Source organism: Carcharhinus amblyrhynchos, chromosome 11 (assembly GCF_965287045.1).
Source record: "Carcharhinus amblyrhynchos chromosome 11, sCarAmb.v2.hapA, whole genome shotgun sequence".
NCBI classification, from domain to species: domain Eukaryota; kingdom Metazoa; phylum Chordata; class Chondrichthyes; order Carcharhiniformes; family Carcharhinidae; genus Carcharhinus; species Carcharhinus amblyrhynchos.
This window is the reverse complement of record NC_137334.1, coordinates 68,711,611-68,733,699: the sequence shown is the minus strand read 5'-3', so window position 1 is coordinate 68,733,699 and position 22,089 is coordinate 68,711,611. Positions and strand designations below refer to the sequence as shown.

General features: G+C 40.7%; 1 protein-coding gene across 1 annotated transcript in view; it reads right to left on the bottom strand.

Moving 5' to 3' along the window:
- The window catches only part of thsd7ba (thrombospondin, type I, domain containing 7Ba), a 769,281-nt gene that overhangs the window by 230,269 nt on the left and 516,923 nt on the right, over positions 1-22,089 (bottom strand). Inside the window, exons 13-15 of the mRNA XM_080198282.1 lie at positions 20,872-21,066; positions 10,070-10,324; positions 1,581-1,759 (exon numbers count right to left, since the gene is read on the bottom strand). Of these exons, the coding sequence (XP_080054408.1) occupies positions 1,581-1,759; positions 10,070-10,324; positions 20,872-21,066 (629 nt within the window). The remainder of the gene's footprint in view (positions 1-1,580; positions 1,760-10,069; positions 10,325-20,871; positions 21,067-22,089) is intronic.

The window sequence follows — 22,089 nt, the reverse complement described above, 5'->3', positions numbered from 1 at the left end:
GGCAGATCCCATTGCCACTCTGCATTGGGATTGATGGGGACAAGAGTGGGACCAGCCCAGAGGTTCTGAGCTGGCCAGCAAACATGGGGCTGACAGTTTGCAGCAGCTGCACATGCACAGAGGTCTGCTGTTTTCAGCCTCCTGGGTGGGAATGAGCCCCACACCCTGAAATCTAATGATATTCACACTGGTAGTTTCTGCATTGCACAGAGTGTGGGAGATTCTAGTGTGAAGTCCCACTGTAAAAACGAGCGTGAATTACTCCAGTTTTCCTACAAATTCAACACATACAATTTTTTTGGGAGAGTTCCGTCATAATCTTTATCATATTCTGGATCATCAGATCAGTGCTCAGAAGAGAGGTTTAAACTGTTTAAATGTTAATTTAATTTTGGGTATCAAGTATTTTTAGTAAATATTGGTAATAAACTTGATTACAATAGGACTTGTTGGCTTTGCACTATTGTTTTAACATGCTTAATTTACAGAGTAGAATGGAGAGATCATTTTTCCATCTTTGCTCCTGATAAAGTGTGTACATTAACATAGGAAGGTCAATAATATCCTTTCTTTCACTATTCTTCACCAATTATGGGTGACCATCTCAAATGTGCAGTATAAGACCTTTCCTCCTCGGCTATGATGCAGAGTATCTCTGGGGCGATCCGTGATTATCCTGGACACGTTTTCCTCCCTAAAACTCCACAGCAATCATCAATCTATGTGATCATGCTAAATAAAGATGTAATAATAGCTACAAACAAGTTCAGATCGCTCATTCACAAATCGCATGCTTCTTGCTGGAATAACCCACCTAAGTTATCTCAAAATAACATAGTCATGTACTTATTACCACACTGGTATTGTAGACTGAGGTTGAAATTCTCCCATCCTCCCCGCTGTGGGAAATGCAGTGGGCAAGACAGAAAACTCAGTGGGCCATTTAAAGGTCCATTGAGCCTGGGTGGGAATTTCCGGTCTTGGGGCAAATGTGGCAGGAAAATCCCACCCTACGTCTCAACAATAAACTGTTGTACTTGCTTCTAAGCCTATTCTTAGCAAAAGCTTACAGACTCTGCTTTCCTCAGTCAACTTCCCACAGCCAAGATCTGTGATTAATTTTATTGGATTCAGTTAAGCACTTAGTGAAGTGACTGACCCTCATTCAAGACATAAAAGTGATGGAAGGCTGTTTCAATGCAATATACACTTCTACAGAAGGACTGCTTTTTTTTTATTGGCTAAATAGTTAAATGGATAGAAAGAGAAGGCAATAGAATTAAAAGGATGGACTCAAGAAATAAGCCAACATAAATGGAAGTGAACAGCTAACTAATAAAGGTGAAATCAAAGCATTCTGTACTTATTAATGACTGCATTGTTTCAGGGATGGCTTTGGAGGAATCAAATGTAAGTAATTATATTAAAATATGCAAATTAGGTACTTTGAAAAATGTAATAGTTCAAGCACATTAGAAAAGACATTTTTGCTCCTTGTGCAATTAAAGTACCTGCCAATAATACACCAATTCTCAATTCTGCACTGAATAATTCATTATAGGTTACTCGGTACGCCTCACCTGATTCTTCACATCTAGTTTAAGGCACGGCCGACCACCATTATAAGACTTCTCCCGCAGCCACTTGGATCTGGTCTGCATCCCACTCCCACAGGATTTGCTGCATTCTGACCAGTTTGACCAGTCACTTAGCTTGCAGTCAGATGGACATGGCAAACTGCAAATCTCTTCAAGGTACCCTAATGTGAATGATTAGAAGAAACATATAATTTAGTGATTTAATACTTTGCTGCGAGAAATTCTTTGACACATTCACTTCGAATGTCTCTCATTTTCAGATGGAAACATGAATTTTCTGAACTGTTACGGATGATTAGTGTTATTCAAAATTATAGTTACGCAATACATTAATTTGTTTTGCAAGTGATTTGGATATAGTCAAATAAATTAGGCCAGAGCATAAGCAATGTACATCTATATTGATACTGAAAACTAAATAAGCTACTCATTTGACAGGTTGCAAATAAAATATAACATTAAGAAGTTAGACTGAAAAATCAGCTCATAATTTTTAATTTTTCTGAGCATGTTTTAATATTAGGCTTGTTGATGAAATAGACATTGGAAACAACCTAAGGATGATAGATCAGAGGGTTAAATTATGTGGATTATTTGCATAAGATTAGGTTTGTATTTCGAAGATTACTGCTGGGATTTTACCGCCCTGCCCGCCCATTAAGGGAATTGGAGTGGGAGAGGGGCAGACAATGAGAAGGTCCATTGACATTGGGAGAGATAGTTATGGTTTTAGGACAAGCGATACCATAAAATGCTGCATTATCGAGGCGTTTAAGATGATCAAAGGAGTTACTAGAGTAAACAGACAGAAATGTCTTCTTGTGGGTGAGGCCAGGACAAAGAAATGTAACTTTAAAAGTTTGAGCTAAATTATTTGAGGTCATTATTGGAAAACACGTTTTACGCTAAGAGCAGTGAAAATTCTCTCTCTCGTAAAGTTATTGAGGCTTGGGCCAATTGAAAATTTTAAAACCTGAGAGAGATTGATTTTTGTTAGGAAAAGGTATTAAAGGATATAGAAACAAGGCAAATAGATGGCGATAGGTACAAATCAGCCATGATCAAACTGAATAGCTGAAAAAAATGATGAGCTGATTGACCTCCTCATGTTCCTAAGTCCCTAAGCTCAAAAGTAAATTCCAGTAACTAGTCTGAATGGCGCCACTTGGATCATTTGGTTTCTTTTACTCATTTTCTGAAATAATGAGAAGTAAATCCTTATTTCACACAGTCACTGGCTAATTATCCAGCAATGGAATAGTGTTTCATAGTAAAGCCTATGATACTGATACAGCCATGAAGAAGCATACGCAATAATTGTCCAGTTCAGGTTGGTGAGCAAATTGCTTTTGAACTTGGATTGCAAGCTCGCCCCCAAGTCATTTCTACTCTTATAAAGCTGTCATTCACACGATCATGTCTAGGGTTGCTCTATAATAAAGCAATCCAAAGTGACCCACCGTCTCACTCTGCTATTATAGCTATATGGACGCACCCCAGACATACTCTCTTCCACCTTCTTCCGTCGAGAAAAAGATACAAAAGTCTGAAGTCATGTACCAACCAACTCAAAAACAGCTTCTTCCCTGCTACCATCAAGGACCTACCTTGCATTAAGTTGATCTTTCTCTACATCCTAGCTATAACTGTGACATTCTGCACTCTCTCCTTTCCTTCTCTGTGTATGCTATGCTTTGTCTTTTTTGTGCACAAGAAACAATACTTCTCACTGTGTACTAATATATGTGACAATAATAAATCAACTTCATACAAATTCAAATTTGTGGCTTTCTCTACTTAAAATATCTATCCAGTTTTGTCTTAAAAGATACAGGAGTCTCTACTTCAGCTAGTTCTTCAGGCAAGCCACTTCATTCTCCAACAATACTTCATGTAAAGAGGTTTGCCCTCACCACTCTCTTCAGTCTCTTAAAGGAAATGTAATTAATGATCTGTGTCACTGAATCACCTGCAGAAACAATGTTGAATCATCAGTGAAATCCCTCAGCATAGCCTGGGGAGAAGGTAACACATGAACAGCTGAATGTGGTGAAACTGAGGGTTTTTCCTGAGGAGCTCATGCCGCAATGTTCTGTAAATCTTTTCACACACAGTAGCTGTTTAATTACCCAGCAATGGAATAGTGTTTGATAGCAATGCCCAGAATACTGATATAGTGATAATTCAGAAAATGTGCTAACTTCCAAATTTGGGTTGCACCCACTCACCAAAACAACCATCACTGGCATCCTATATAGGTGTCACTTGAGGCAAACTATACCTTTTCTTCCTCCTTGACCTCCCTGCAGCCTTTGATCAAAATATCCTTCCCCGACCGTCCAGCTCATTGGGACTGACCTCACCTAATTCCATTCCTGACCATCTTATCGTAGCCAGAGAATCACCTTAAATGGCTTTTTCCATTCCTGTGCCGTTTTCTCTGGTCTTCCCACAAGGATCTAACGTCGGACCCCTCCTATATCCCATTTGCATGCTATCTGTTGGCGACATTATTGCAAACCACAACCATCAGTTATCGGATGTACTATGATGACTCTTACCTCCACCTCACCATATGTCCCTCAACCCCTCCACTGTTTCTAAATTGTGATACTGCTTATCCAAAGTATGGAATGAGCAGAAATTTCCTGCAATTAAATGTTAGAAAGATTGAAGCAATTGACTTCAGTCTCCGCCACAAATTCTGTTCCCGTGCCATTGGTTCCTCTCCCTAGCAAGCCTGAGACTGAACCAGTTTGTTCACACCCTCAAAATCATACTTGGTCCCAAGATGAGCTTTCAACTACCTCCCAATGCCATAACTAAGACAACATATTCCCACCTCTTTATTCCTTCCTCAGCTCCCCTGCCTCATCCCTGTCTTTGTTACCTCCAGCCCTAACCATTACACTGCACTCTTGGCTGGCCTCCCACATTCTATTGTCTATAGACTTGATGTCATCCAAACTGAACAAATATATTCACCTCACCCCTGTGCTCACTGGCCTACACTGATTGCCAGATAAACAAAGCCACATTCTTGTATTTAAATCACTCAGTGGCCCCACCCCTCTCTAACTCTATAATCTCTCCAGCCCCACAAACCTAATCTTCTAATTCTGGTCTATTGAAAATCTTATATTGTAAGCATCATCACTGGCTGTGCCTCCAGCTGCCTCGGCCCTAAGTTCTAAAATCCCTCCCTAAATCTCTCCGCTGCTCTTTCCTCCTGTAAGAGGTTTCTTAAAGATTTGGTCAACTGACCTAATATCTCATGATGTGACTTGGCATTGTGTTTCTATGACATGAAAGCCAACACCCTCAGTTTGGCGAACTTACCAAAAGAATTCTAAGTGCCAAATGAGCATGAAAACAGGAGAGGTTTGCCCCTTTTTTCCAGCGACTTAAAAATGGAATCTTACCTTTGTCAAAAAAATCGAGCCAAACTTTCCATCAGCAGAGGGAGTGAGCGGGTCCAAATCACCCAAAAGCTGGCAGATAGCAGCAGAAGGTGCCATTGCACATGTGTTGGTCTCTATGCTCTGTGAGCACAGAGATCTGGCAGTGCCTCCCCCAGCTATAAACTTCACTACATTCTGCACTCTCTCCTTTCCTTCTCCAAGTACAGTATGCTTTGTGTGTATAGCATGCAAGAAACAATACTTCTCACTATATACTAATACATGTAACAATAATAAATCAAATCAAAATATAGCTGGCCTCTATGACCGATCACCCACCTCATTACCACAGGGCTCCACAGATGAGTTACCCCTGCTCCCCCACCCCCATCCAGACTGAATGCCAACCCCCAGCTCAGACCAATCACGGCCAAAACTCCACTTCCCTCTGCCCAGATCAATTTTTGGGAGCAAGGCTGATTTAGCCAGATATCTGGTGCCAGTAAGATTGCGAGAAGTGAGAAATCGGGGTGAACCCACTTTCACAGCACGCTCGTGATCTTGATGGCTTATGCTGCCCATTAGCTGGCAAGACAAGAGAGTAAGATCATCCCCTCTATATTTAAATCTTTATTCTTACTGCCATTTTTTTAAACTGGACTTTCTTTAACAAAGAGAACTTAGATGGCTGCGACAAGTCACCTGATCACAGGGTTGACTCTCTGAGAGCTATCCCCAGCAGAGTCAAAAACAACATAATTATTACTTCACACTTCATTGTACAAACCCCAAGTGATCAACAAAAGCAGAGAAGTGCAGGAAATCTGTTTCCCTCTTCTTGAACTATCAAAAAAGACAAATATCAAAACTTGTTACTGGAAGAGATGTTAATAACCAAATCACCTCTCCCTGAAGGAGGAAGAATGGAATCCTGGCCAGAAACCCATAAACTAATTGTTAAGCTGCAATTAACTGGAATAAGCCGTCGTCAGATGACTCAAGCCTCTGGCATTTTGGATAGTTTTAACACTGTAGCTTTGGGCCTCACAGTCAAACTTCCATTTTAACATCAACTGGACAGAACTCCAGTTACTTCCTCTGAACTCCGTGAAGTCTGCTTGATTTTTCAAGCCTCTGATCAACACCTGCCAAGCAGTCTAAACCTTGAAAGCCCATCATGCTGCAGCAGTGTTCATTTCAAGGATTTTCATATTATTTAATCAATCTCAAACTCATTAACTGAGCCGCATCAAGAAGGAATCATACCCTCGACTCTGATTTTGAGTTTTGGAACTCACATGAACTAATTTTTTTTGTAGTCTTTATATCGTAAAACCCCTTTCCGCTTTCCCAGTTTTACTGTACATGTGTATGTGCGCAAGGAATGGGAAGTGGTGATCACTCCTTTCTTCCAGGTTTTGAATGCGTAAAATAAACTAACCCTCCGCGTTAATCCTAAATTGAGTTTGCTGTGGGATTATTAGTAAAATTTAGATGACAAAAACCAAGGGATTGGAAAGCATACCATCTCTTATTCTTTTAGAAACAAATTCAAAAAACCTTCTACTTACGGATACCAGGTGGTGAGAGGAAATCAGTGCAGGCCTTTCTCCTGTCTGTTCCTGCCTAGCCAGAGAAAGTGGCTGAGGCACTAGCGACACTCAAAAAGCATTTGGATAAGTACATGGATAGAAAAGGTTGAGAGGGGTACAGGTCAAATGCAGGTAATTGGGACTAGCTGGGAGGGCACCATGGTCAGCATGGAGCAGTTGGGCCAAGGGCCTGCTTCTGTGCTATATGGCTCTATGACTATAACATTATGTTATATTTTGTTTCATAAAGTCTGAGTGAAGTGCCTTGGGATGCTTTATTACTGTTAAAGGCATTATATCAATACAAATTCTTGTTGTTTTGTTGTTGACGGTACTATTAATAACATCATCTACCATAATTGATCATTAGGAGGAAGTTAAGAAGGCAGTGATTAGCTGTGTCATATCTATCCCTTATTTTCATAGATAGGCTACACCTGGCAATATTCCATATTATTGTATTGGTGCAAGATACAGCTGTACATAACATGATAGCTAGCTTTACTGTGATGCTCTTTTACTGATCTTACCAACAAATACGTATTTTTTAAAAAGACGCATATGAAGTTAAAACACCATTGTAACACAAAAGGGAGTCATTTGGCCCATCCAGTTCGCCGCAGAGCAAGCCCATCTGTCCCAATCTAACCCCGTAGCTTGGCAAGGTTATTTCCCTCAAGCACCAGCCAATTTCCTTCGGAAATATGCTTACAAGACTTGAGTGTCATTTTGTTAAAATGTTATGACAAATCAGACAATAGTTAGAAATTAAGGTACCTATCTGCAAGTAGCTCACATTCACGTGCATCACATCATTCAACATCTTGATTTTGGCTCTAAACTTTGAAAGAGAAAGCTGTCTGTAAATTAGGTTCAAGTCCATACTTCGGGCAGGATTCTCTGGTCTCCTAGCTACATATTTCATGACAGTGGGAGGCCATGTGCCATTCATTGGCTGCAGGATCCTCTGATCCCACCACTGTCAAGAAGATTTCCCATTTTAACCACCCCGCGCCACCAGGAAACCCGAGAGGGGACCAGAGAACCTCGCTGCCAGCAAAGTGTCGGAGAATCCTGCCCTTCATCTGTTTTTATAAGATGATTATAAATGAGGAAAATGACCTGGAATGTTTTACAGAATTACGTCCTCACAATCATACTATTAATATGAGATGATATCGGAACCCAAAATAATCATTTTTTCATTCCTCTATTACACCAAGAGCCTTTCAAAATACTTTAGCTCTATGATGTTAAGGAGCCTATGATATTCACCATATAATTCCCAACTTTGTAATGTATTCAAAATCATTATACATGAAATGACAAGTTACCCTGAAATCACTTAGGTTTCTGCCAAAATTGATTAACAAGCATAATACAGTTACAAAACACAAAATTGGATACACATCAGCATACTACTAACTTTGGTTTTGGTACAATTAAGATTTATGTGCAATAGCAGTGATATTAAATTCTGGATTCTGCTGCTCACATCTTAACCCTCTTTAATTTCTGTTCAGCCACCACCAGTGTTCAGTGACATACATTGATTTCAATTCGACAACATCTCAAACTTAGATTTTAAAATCCCTCCCTAACCTTCTTCCTTCTCCATCTCGTTAACCTCCTCCAGTCCTACCACCCTTCTAGATTTCCGTGCTCTTCCAAAGGTGACCTTTCCTGCAGTTCCAATTTCCATCAAACCATCACTGAACACTGGGCCTTGAGCTGTCGAGACCCTCACTTCTGAGATTTTCTTCCTAAGCCTTTCCATCTGACCACCGTTCTTTCCTCCCTTAAAACATTCCTTAAACCCTACCTTCTTCAACCAGGCTTTTGTCACCTGACCTACTATCTCCTTGGATGGTTTGGTGTCCACCTTTATCTTGTAATGTTCCTGTGAAGCACCTTGTGACTTTTTTACTGTCCTAAAGAGTTCTCCAGCTGTTCATGCCAGCAGGATTCTCCAGTCCCACCAGCAGTGCTTCCCCACTAGTGGGTTTCCCACCATTGTGGGGCAACATCAAATGGGAATTCCCATTGACAGTGATGGGACCAGAGAATCCCGCCGCTAGCAAACAATGTGCCATCTCTCACCAGCAGGAAACCCGCTGCTGGGAGGCCGGAGGATCTCGCCCATTATCTATCTGCACGTTATTGTAGATGCACTTATATTTTGGCATCAACTGTGTTAACATATTGGAGACCATTGCTCAATAAAATCTTTCACAAGTTGCAAAAATAGTAAGTATAGCAGAGTAGCAACAGTGCACAGTTTCTGGTGACAGGAATTGGTTTTTACCTTTACTTGGATTTAAACCATTCAGGACACATTTAGACAGAGCTATGAAACCATCTTCGAAAAATAAAAGTGCAGGCCATGACAAAACCAATTTAAAAACATTCTCATCATTTGCATCTTAGAGCTGTTGGAACTTTTTTTTCAATCGTTTCAATGATAACCAGGAGTTGAGTCAGTTCCCTCTGAACATTGAATCAGTTGGAAATCCTTGAACTTGGAACATATTCTATGATCCCTTGATCAAAGCTTGACCAGTTTGCAAAGAATGAATGTACAATTGCTACTTGAAGGTGTGCACTTCCTCAAAATTTGTATTTCTGAAGTTCTTAATTGTCAATCAGTTTTAATTGTTGTTGCATAATTTGTGAAATGTAACACATTTATATATTATACATCACTATATATAAAATAAATATACATATATGTAGTGTATTGTCATCCAATATTAGGTTATCCAATTTGAACAGTTTGCGCAAACTGTTCTTGATCTCCCTTAGGAAAGTGCTTTGTTAATACAAAATTATTTCAGGAAGAGGATGAAGCTTTGATTATCACACTGTTCTTTCATCTACAGGACCAGGGTTTGAAACAAGCTCAGATACAACATCAAATGTGACACACTGTAAATAAATGCAAGCATATAACACAAAACTACTCATAATTCAACAGAATTGTGCACAGGATTGGAAATCTCAGAGACCAAAAGGATGCTCAGCATGTGAAGTGGAAAGGAAATTACACTAGTTCAATAGAAAGGAAAATCCTCTGAAGTTTGAGTATAAGCAGATTACAGAGGAAAGACCGGGGAGAGGGACCAACTCTTACAAGAGAGCTGGTAAGGACTTCATGGGCTAAATCGCATCCTTCTGTGCTTTAACACTTCCATGATATTGCTAGCATAGAACTGGATGTATTTTACTCTTGACCATTTTATAGATAACCTGGAAGTAGTTATAATTTAGAGATAACTTGGAAATATTTGCTTTTGTTACTGTGACCCAAGTGGAAAAACGTGTTCCATTCTTTCGCACTTAAAGCCCTTTCCGAGCTGGACACAGAACAACTAAACTTTCCCTTTCAAAAAAATTTAAATGACAATATTTACCAATATCTGACCTTTAAACAAAATATTTATGTGTCATTGGAATTAGGAATGTAACAAATGGAACATACCAGAATTGCTGCAAAGCCAAGGATTCACCAACTTCTTCTTTTGATCATAGCAGGCTATGGCTTGATAATGCAAACCCTGCCCACAGTCCTTGACATCTCCTTGAAACTTCATCCCAAGCTGCAGAGTCACCTTGTTTTCAGGGAGAATACAATCTGACCAATTCCCTAGCGGTTGACTGATATATTTGTCACATGGGCAAGCCTTAGTCTCAATGAGTACTTCCTTGTGGCACTTCTCTTTCTTCTTGCTTTTTCCTAATTCAGCAGAAAAAAAACTTCACATTAAACCATAATTCTTCGATTTTTGACGCAATCTGATAATCATTCAGAACTTCTTGTACAAAATATTAAAGTGATAACATGTATTCCTAGTATTCATTCATTACCAGAATATATAGAATAATGATAAATTCTGAAGATGTTAGGCATGATGTTGCAAGCGTATTAAAATTTCAAGCTAATAAATTTAAATTAAAATAAGTAAAACTAAATTCTTATTCCCCTTTCGTACTGTGTTTACCAAAAATATTTGGAAATGGGGTTCTGATGGTATCACAGCTTGTTATGGCTCCTACTCTGCCAAGACCACAAAAAACCACAAAGGTTCGTGAACGAAGCCCAGTCCATCACACAAACCAGCCTCCCATCCATTGACTCTGTCTACACTTCCCGCTGCCTCAGAAAAGCAGCCAGCGTAATCAAGAACCTTCGTGCACCCCGGACATTATCTCTTCCACCTTCTTCCATCGGGTAAAGGATGCAAGAATCTGAGGACACGTACCAACTGACTAAAGAGCAGTTTCTTCCCCCCTGCCATCAGACTTTTGAATGGGCCTACCTTGTATTAAGTTGATCTTTCTCAACACCCTATGACTATAACACTACATTCTGTACACTCTTTTTTCTTCCCTATGAACAGTATGCTTTGTCTGTATAGCATGCAAGAAACAATACTTTTCACTGATTATTAATACATCTGACAATAATAAATCAAATTTAAAAAATCAAGTTTCTATATGTCAAAGCTTGAAAGCAAAGTATATTCTCACCCCAGTTAAAACAAATGTTACTGCAATTATAATTAAAATGCACAGAGGCCAAAGCTTTGATATTAATTTCCCATTCACCGATTATAATAAGCAATTGTTATAATAATTACCCTATCTCTGTTTTCTGGCTACTGCCTAATCCCTTTTAATTGGGAACAAGAACAAAGGGTGGAATTTTATCTGGTAAAGGAGGACGGGCTCTGGCTCATTCAGAATGTTAAAATCCCAAAAGTGACAGCGTGTGAGTAACTCAGCAGCTGAAACTCTATCACTGGCCCGTCCGATTCTGGGTTGGGCGACGTTCCCAGAATGGAAATCGCTGTTGGCCTCAGACGGGATTTTACGATCTCACCCGAGCAAGGCCACAAAATCCCAACTACCCTGTTCCCACCTCCATACACATTTAACAGGGACACATTTGAAAGCAAGCAGGACAATATCATGAAAGCAAATTGCGGATGCTGGAATCTGAAACAAAGACAGGAAATGCTGTAAAATCTCAGCAGCTCTGGCAACACCTGTGGAGAGAGAATACAACCAATGGTTTGAGTTTTAATGGTCATCCAGACTCGAAAATTAGCTCAATTCTCTCTCCACAAGAAGATATCAGGTCTGACATTTAAATAGCTCCTTCGTAGCAATTTAATCTGCTATTCTAGATAGAAGTCAATATATACATTTCCTCAGCTACATAGATCTCACCTTGATGTATAAAGTAAGAACCGAAAGCAAAGTCATTGATCAGTGAGGGTAGAATTTAGAGTGATCAGGGAACAGTGCACATGGTAAAGTACATTCTCAAGCCAGGAATTTGGTGCAGGAAGGAAGTCAGTGCAGAGGCGGGAGAAGGTACTGCTTTTTATCCTTTCTGTTTTACCCCCGGTAACTGGTGAATATTTTTGGCTTGTTCCTAAGCAAGGAGACTTGTAACTTTACTAAATTAAAACTAGCTAACTAATCACATAAATAAGGTTAGAACAAGCAGGCAAATGATGTGCTGCGACTGCAACATGTGGGAGTGCGTGCAATGCATTGTAGTTCCGAGCAACCATATCTGCACTATATATTCATAGTTCAAGCAGATTCAGCCCAGAGTTGCAGAATTAGAGTCAGAGTGAACAACACACTGCAGGCTTCAGAGAGGGGGGAGTTACTTAGATACATTGTTCCAGGAGGCAGTCACACCCTGGATTCTAAATTGGTCTGCAGAATCAGAGAGAAAAATCATGGGCCCTGGTGCTTTCCCTGTGCCTGGGCCTCATTGCTGCTGTCAAATCTCCCTCCTCCCTCCCCAGGCACACTGATGAAGCCCTTACTCACCTTGCTGAGGATAAATCAGTGTCACTATAAGTGAAGCTCCAGTTCCCTGGCAGTGGTTGGTGCTTCAGATGTGGACAATAGCACTTCCGGCCTGGCAGAAGATTGAGTGACATGACAGCTCCTCTGGACCTACAGGTCTTTCGTTACCAGCAAGGACCCCCTTTTGTTCTTTAATTTTCTGTTTCTTCTCCCTGGCTTTCCAGAAGATGTTATCACAAACCATACAGTGTCGCTGAATTACTTATGTACAGTGGCCAGCAGAACAGCCAGAACTACTGACCCAGCTTCTCCAATCACAGGTCCCATTTCTCCTACCTTGCCACTCTCCCAACCATACATTCTGGGAGTGATTTTATTTAAAAAATTCCAATTGCGAAACAAGCATGAAAAGGGGAGAGAATTGTGCACTTTTTTTGAGTGAGTTAAAAATTGAATCCTACCTCACTCGGTAAAATAAAAATGCAAGACCTGTTTTCCACCAGTAAGGGGAAGGTGCTGGGCCTAAGCTCACCAAAAGCCAGTAGCTTGCAGCAGAAGGCGTCATTGTGCATGCTCGGATCCCTTTGTTCCGTGCTGTCATTGGCCTTCACAGCCAATTCCAAATCCCCCCACACCTGCCATAGGAACCGAACATCCAACCCTGCCCCCCATATGGACCGATTGATCGCCCACACACCCCATCCCCCTGCACCGATCACATCTCGCCCCCCACTTCATGGACCAATCGATTGTCCATATTTCTCCCCACCCCTGGATAGACCAGCCAACAGCACACCACTCCCCCAAACCTGACTGCCGGTGGCGGGAGGTGGGGGGGGGGATGCTGGGCAGAGTCCCGATTGCACCAATTCTTTTTGAATAGTAAAATGGGAATGGGTGTGAAAACAAGCATCATTCCCACTAGTCACATCATGCTCCATTTTACGACTTTTTCCTGCCACAAAACAGGCACAATGAGGTCATAAAACTCCTCCCAATATACTTGCTACCTCTGTGGGTGAGAAGAAGGACTGCAAGCTGGACAGGAAAACTAAACACATCACAACGGGTGCAGGAAATCATTCAAGTGAGGAAGTGAAAACGAATAAAGATTTTTATTGAATTCAAATTCTACCATCTGCCGTGTGGGATTTGAAACCAGATCCCCAGTTGAGCTTTTGGATTAATGGTCTAGCCATAATACCACTAGGGCATTGCCACCTCATCATTCCTTTCTCTCTAACCTTTTCAAATCTCCTGCTCACGAATGCTCAGTTTGGCTTCCACCAGTGTCACTCAGCTTCTGACCTCATTACAGTGTTCGTTCAAACATGGACAAAAGAGCTGAATGCCAGGGGTGAGGGGAGAGTAGTCGATTTTGACATCAAGGCTGTGTTCAACTGAGTGTGGAATCAAAGAGCCCTAGCAAAGCTGGAATCAATGGATATCAGGGGTCAAACTCTCCGCTGGTTGGAGTCGTACCTGGCACATAGGGAGATGGTTGTGGTTGTGGAGAGTTAGTCATCTCAGCTCCAGGACATTTCTGCAAGAGTCCCTCAGGGTAGTGTCCTAGACCCAACTACTTTCAGCTGCTTCATCAACGACCTTCTCTCTGTAGTAAGGTCAGAAGTGGGGTGTTTGCCGATGATTGTACAATGTTCAGCACTATTTGTGACTCCCCAGATACTGAAGCAGTTCATGTTTCAAATGCAACAAGATCTGGACAATATCCAGGCTCGGGCTGACAAGTGGCAAGTAACATTCAGCCACACAAATCCAAACAATGACCATCACTAACAAGAGATAATCTATTCACTGCCCCTTTACATTAAGTGGTGTTATCATCACTGAATCCGCACTGTCAACATCCTTGGGGTAATTATTGACTAGAAACTAAATTGGACACGCCACATAAACACAATGGCTACAAGAACAGATTAGAGGCTGGAAACGTTCACCTCCTGACTCCCCAGAACCTATCCACCATCTACAAGGCCCAAGTCAGGAGTTTGATGGAATATTCCCCACTTGCCTGGATGGGTGCAGTTCCAACAACACTCAAGAAGCTTGACACCGTCTAGGACAAAGCAACCTGCTTGATTGGCACTACATCTACAAACATCCACTCCCTCAGTAGCAGCAGTGTGTACTATCTATAAGATGTACTGCAGAAATTCACCAAATATCCTTAGACAGACTTTTGAAACCCACAACCGCTTCCTTCTAAAAGGATAAGGGCAGCAGGTAAATGGGAACACCACCACCTGCAAATTCCCCTCCAAGCCACTCACTATCTAGACTTGGGAATATATTGCCATTCCTTCATAGTCTTTGGTTCAAAAGCCTGGTATTCTTTCCCTAAAGGCATTGTGAGTCAACCCAAAGCACGTGGACTGCAGCATTTCAATTAGCAGCTCACCACCATCTTCTCAAGGGCACCTAGGAATGGGCAATAAATGCCAGGGACACCCATGTCCCACAAATGAATAAACCAAAAAGTGAAAGAGGTGAGAGAGTGATGGCTTCCCATTGAGTGTTGCAGGACATTCATCTTGCCAGACCTTATCATGCCTTTTAACCTATTTTGCGGCACTGGCCCAATTCCTGGGCACAACACTCCTTTTACTTACTTTACTTGCTACCATGCCTGCTTGCTATAGCTAGCTGACTTTCTCCTCCTGTCCTCATAAAAAGGACCTTCTCTTCTTACTCTCCTACTGTATCCAATATGATTGCTTTGGCAACCAGGAGTCAAAATACTGTGGTTCAACGGAAGTGTCTTGAGAAAGCCCATTAATGAATAAGACTGGTTTCTAACTGTGTGATGGTCCCATTATTTCAGCTGGGGTTATGTTGATAAAATTCCTTCCAGAAACCAAGGCAGTCAATGACATTTGAATCAGGAAATTGAGTCAACCTTTAGCCAGGTTCAAAAGAAGATTGCAAGAGGTTAGCTAGTAGTTATTTTGGTTCAGTCACCCAAGATATCCTACTGATACAGAGAGGTGTGGATATGATTATGCAAAGACAGTGTTCGAACGAAGTGAACTCAACCATGACTGTTGCTTTGTATTAACTTCACTCACTGCTTGGAAGAGCAACTTAAAAATCATATCATGTTTCACCTCAGCAAGTGTTTTTTTTTCTGATTGTCTTCAAGGAGATTGAAGCCGCAGACATGCAGAGAACATAGGCATTCAGTTCAGATGTTGGGGGCTACTACTGCACCCCATAAATTACACTATCAATCTAGTTAGATATTTTGATAGTAAAGCACACTCCTAAAAATAAGATGATCATGTCGCTTACTGGACTGACTAGCACAAGACCATATCTAAAGCAGGTCCTTTAGCGAATAAAATTGATGTTACTCAAGTGAGGCTTGGTAATTCTGTTAGGAGGAAATGGAAGAAACAGCCATTCTCATAAACCAAACATTTTCCCCTCTCTTCAGAGAGAAACTAACAACACTCACTGTTATTTCTATCCAAATTAAACAATAACTTCCAACTACCGCACCTTGATTGGAACTTCAGAAGCTATTGTCCAAAATATCCTGCCCTTCTGAACACTGCGATGAAAATGGAGTTTTGACTCACCATTCAAATGTATTAACAGCATGAGTTTGCTGGGCCTATGTCATGGAAATGGAGTAAATTTTGGAATTGTTTATTCCAGCCTATACACTTTTAAAGATGTGGGGAGTATTGATGACTGACAATCAATCTCTCTGCCACTGAAAACCAATTTCTAAAAATTTGAGGTCTCCTTCCTTAAGTTTTAAATTATTGTTGGAGTTTAAAAAAAACAGAAGGTTTCTTTTATTACTTCTTTATTCACTTTTGTCCATTATATATCACCCATCTTTCTTTCCTGCTCTTTATCTTGTATAATGGATCTGATTTTGACATTGAATTCAATATACTAACTGCCAGTTCCTGATTCAGTCTCTGTGCTACTCATCAACAATATTTCAATCTGACTGGCCGTGAAGATGCACAGTTGCTTGCCTTGTTGACACAGGTAACAGCTGTCCCACAGAAGGTGCTGTGCCTTTTGGCTGGTTGACTGTTAGCAACTAGCCATGCAGAAGCCAATAGAAACTTTATGGGTAAGTGCACTTCATCACATGGGATAACTAGTCCAACATTACATGCCTGTTCAACTCCCACACTCAATATTCATTTTAAACAACTATATAATTCACTCTTAAAAAATATTATGGGGTCTCCTTCAATTGCTGTTTTTGGCGAAGAATTCTGTACTCTGATCACATTCTGGGTAAACAAATTATTTCTATCCACCCCTTTCAGTCTTTTCGTGATTTTATTTTTGCCCACTTCCAACAGTTTCACCAACAATGGAAACAATCTACTTCACCATAGCCTTAATATTGCCCTCAAGTTATACCTCAAGCCTCTCAGCTCCAATAAAAAGGCACAAACTCTCAAGTCTGTCTTTCATCCATTGAGCTTACTAATAAATTTATACTGCAGATTTTCCATTACATTTCTATACTTTCTATTATCTGATGCCAATAATACTACAAACATGGCAAAGCCGGGGTCTTCTACTGGTTCAACGTTATCTCATAGATTTTGATTTCTACTGAAGCAGTTCATGTTTCAAATGCACTACACACAAAATCAAGGACTTCATTAATCTTGTTTATTGCTTTATCTGTGTGCACTGCTACCTTTGAATAGTGGTGCATCTACACACTGAAGCTCCTATACTCTTCTGTTCCAAATAAATCTTTACCCCATAAGGTTGATTTTCTTTCCCCCAAAAATATATTTCTTGCTCCCAAATTATAGTGCTTCATTTTTCTTCTACTTTGAACTGCATCAGCCCAACCAGTCTGTCTCTCCTACCAGCTGATTTATGTCCTCCAGCATTCTCTCACAATCCTCAACATTCAATTAATTTGCTCTTTTTTTTGCCAGAATATTAGCCCTATCCTCAGTTGTTTCAGAAATAGGTTTAATGCCCTGACCTCAGTCAAACTTTTTCATAACACTCTCCAGTTGTAAATTAACTTCTGCATAAAGGAATACTTCCTGATCTTACTCCAAAGTTTCTTCTCCCAATCCTAAGCCTGTGTTGTTTTTCCTCGGTGTTTTTGAAAATATAGTTTTGGTTTTTCTTTCTCTATCCTGTCAAGTATCTTAAATATTCTGTGTGAAAATCCCCTGCAAGATATGTCTTTGAAGTTGAAAAACCTCAGGGGGCGATCTTACTGGATCGACCTGCTGGATGATCAGCGTGTGGAGCTGATAAGATCAGCTGAGTGGCGAAAAATTGGGTTTGCGCCTGGTTTCTCACCTCTTGCAATGTTACTGGCACTGAAATGCCAGTGAAATCTACTTTATGCCCATAAAGGACACAATGGTGCCTCTGGAGCTCAGCAGCCAGCTTCCCAGAAAGAGTAGGCTCCAATAGGCAGTATGCAAAAGTCCAGATACAATTTGACCAGGACACTGAAACTCCCACAACACTGATGATTTAAACTCAGCCAATTTGGCAATATAATCCACCATCTTGTTTGCTATAATAACTGATCATCATAGAATCATTGAATCCCTACTGTACAGACAGAGGCCATTCAGCCCATCGAGTCTGTACCGACCACAATCCCACCCAGGCCCTATTCCTATAACCCCACTCATTTACCCTGCCAATCCTCCTGATGCTAGAGTTAATTTATCGTGGCCAATTAACCTAACCCGCACATCTTTGGACTGTGGGAGGAAGTCGGAACACCCGGAGGAAATCCACGCAGACACAGGGAGAATGTGCTAACTCCACACAGACAGTGGCCTGAGGCTGGAATTGAACCTGGGACCCTGGTGCTGTGATGGAGCATTGCTAACCACTGTGCCACCGTGCCGCCATTTTCATGATAAAGAATCGCTAATATTTCAGCTTCTCCCATTACTACTGCTTTCCTAACCATGATGTCCATATGGGGCTGAATTTTTAGCCCAGTGGACAGCTATTGTGTATTGGTGGAATGAAAGTTCCTCCCTTGTGTGACTGCTTTCCCCACCTTGTGTTTCTTTTCTTCTGTGGTCTTGTTGGCCTCCTGGCTCACAGAATTTTGTATGCAACACACCACTACCACAAAACCACGGGGACCCAATTTTCAAAAATGTAAATGCTTTAACATTTTTCAGATGGAATGTGTCGATGACAAGGAATGTCTGCAACTGAAGTTTGCAACCCAATATGCATGTTCAAGTAATAAGTAATTGCCAGTTTTGGTGTGCACGATATCATAACTGAATCGAAACTTATCCAGTCACACATCGTCAACTGTGAGATTAGAGGTTTCCAGGAACATAGGAAATAGGAACAGGACAAAGCCAATAAGCCCATCTAGCCTGCCCCGCTATTCAAGCAGATCATAGCTGATCATCTCCTGGTAATGCTATTTTTTAAAGTTTAAAGTTTATTTATTAGTGTTACAAGTACACTTACATTAACACTGCAATGAAGTTACTGTGAAAATCCCCTAGTTACCACACTTTGGCACCTGTTCGGGTACACTGAGGGAGAATTTAACCAATGCACCAGACCAGCACGTCTTTTGCACTGTGGGAGGAAACCGGGGCATCTGGAGGAAACCCACGCAGATACGGGGAGAACGTGCAGACTCCCCACAGACAGTGACCCAAGCCAGGAATCAAACCCAGGTCCCTGGCACTGTGAGGCAGTAGTGCGAACCACTGTGCCACATTGTTAGCACTATTCCCAGTTCCTTTGATGTCATTGGTATCCAGAAATCTAGCAATTTCTGTTTGAAACATGCCCCGCAATGACTGAGCTTATACAGTGCTCTAGGGTAGCAAATTCCAAAGATTCACCACCCTCTGAATCAAGAAATTCTTTCCCATTTAAGTCTTATGGTCTGCCCCTTCTTCTGAGATCGTCCCCTGATTTCACACTCACTAGAGGAAATAATCAACCACATCTATCCTGTCATACCCTTTAAGAATCTAATAATTTTCGAAGAGATTAACTCTCTTTCTTCGAAGCTCTAGAGAACACAGGCTCATTTCCCTTAATTTCTCTTCTGAAAATGAACCCACCATCCCAGGAATTAGCCTGGTGAACCACCATTGCACTCCAGTTATGGAAAACACACCCTTCCTTAAAGAGACCAAAACTGTACACAATATGCCAAACATGATCTCAACAAAGCTTTGTAGTATTGCTGCAAGGCTTCTTTATTTCTGTACTCAAATACCAGGAGAATTCAAGCAGCCACCCCCGCCCCCCTCCCAATTATAACTGCTGTATAATACTTTGACTAAGAGACTAACTGAGCCAACTGACTGGGCTGGAATGTGTGAGTCAGTCTAATATATGCAAAGCAACAAAATAATTAATCCACTTAACAAAAATATCTATTTTAGATACTATATAGATCTATTTTAGTCCACTTCAAGCACCCTATAAGATCCATGTTCTGTTCTACAGGCCACATCTAAATGGCATCCAACACTTAAAAAATGTGCATTTTTAAAATAAACTTCCATTATCCTCAGTGTCAAGTAATTGTGTTTGACAATTTTCATAATACCTATGATCCTAATGACCTTATAAGTGCTATTTTCTCAAAGCTGACAGTAAATTACAGGCTTGGGAAAATTCAAAAATGAGCTCTGATCTACTGAGTGTGTCTTTACGCAGTAATGTCACAGGCCCAGTTAATGACTCAAAATCTGACCATTCACCATAGCTTAAGCAGATCCTTACTTGAGAAAGGCTTTATTCAAAAAGTTTAGATAACAGTTTTCATAAATAATAGAGAAGATTCACTAGGTTGATTCTGGAGTTGAGAGGGTTGGCTTATGAGGAGAGACTGAGTAGACTGGGGCAATATTCATTGGAATTCAGAAGAATGAGGAGAGATCTTATAGAAACATATAAGATTATGAAGGGAATAGATAAGATAGAAGCAGGGAAGTTGTTTCCACTGATGGGTGAAACTAGAACTAGGGGGCATAGCCTCAAAATAAGGGAAGCAGATTTAGGACTGAGTTGAGGAGGAAATTCTTCACCCAAAGGGTTGTGAATCTGTGGAATTCCCTGCCCAGAAAAGCAGTTGAGGCTACCTTAATGAATGATTTTAAGGCAAAGATCGATAAATTTTTGAATAGTAAAGGAATTAAGAGTTATGGTGAGCAGATGGGTAAGTGGAGCTGAGTCGACAAAAGATCAGCCATGATCTTATTGAATGGCGGAGCAGGCTTGAGGGGCCAGATGGCCTACTCCTGCTCCTAGTTCTTATGTTCTTATAACTGAGCTTCCAAAAAATATGTTGAGTAAGAAAATAATCTTTCCAATTTAATTACAAGAACTGGGGAAAATGCATTCAGTTATTATCATTAATGCAGCAATTGACAATAATATGTTAAGCGTTTTGCAATTTTAAATGTTAATACTTGCCTATGAGGGATCTTCTCCGACTATGTGTCGATCCACAACGTGAGAGACAGGGGGCAAACTTGGACCAGCTTGACAACGTGCAATCGTCACGGCAGGGGATGCGACATTTCTGCACAAGTGCAGGCATTGGGCTTGCCCACTTCAAGCAGCCAATAAGATCCACATTCTGGTCATTACCTGTTCTACAGGTCACACCTAAAAACAAAGGTAGGACATTAAAAGTACTTTCATGACATTTCTTTAAAAATTACCTCCTACTTAAATATCATTTTGTATTGGGCAGTGAATATCTAGAAAGTGTTGGAAATTATGATGTTTGTAGCAAGTCAATTCATTAAAAGTTAACATCGGCTTATCATCTGGCCATCTGGTTAGTCTGTTCCGTCAGCGATACTTCCCAGTGTATCCGACCAGGCGGTGGAGTGTAGCAACTTGAGGATTTTCACAGTAACTTCATTGCAGCGTTAATGTAAGCCTTACTTGTGACACTAATAAATAAACTTCAAAGAAGTCCAGCCCTGATTTTCAAACTGTCAGATTTTGATATTAAAATGAGCTTTTTCTCTATTCACATTGTTGAATATCCAACTTGAAAATTGTATAAAGAAAATGGACTTATATTCCTTAACAGAACCCTCAGCTCAACACACAACACTTAACATTTGTTTCATATTGATCTTCTCCACCATAATAAGCAACATTTGTATCATTCTTTTTCTGTATTGATTAACTGATCCTGTTAGGAGGTCACGAACAATAAACAGTTGTACAATCACCCGGACTTGAACGATGATTCTCACCAAAGATGACTCTTAATGTTTGTACCTATGTCCCACCAGGTTTATATGTTTTTGATTCTTGTCCTTGCTGCCCAAGTGTGCTGCTGTACCTGAGAACAATGCTTCCTTGATTGCTCAATGGACACTTTAAACTTTGTTACGTGCTTGGCAAGGTTGGTTTGTCACAATTTAATAACATGTTGAAACAGGCTGTTTCTAATCATGCCATTTATGAGCACTTAGACAGTGAAACAGGAGGTTTGATGGTCTGCACAGCCCCCTCTTACTCCAATGTGTTATGTCCTGAAAATTTAACAATTACATGTGGCAATCTGTGATGATCTGATACTTGAAAAAAATAATAATTTTTAGAAAATTATTTTAGGAAGGAGTGAGGTGGAATTAGCTAGGAAACACTCAAAAGGGGCAAATGTCCACA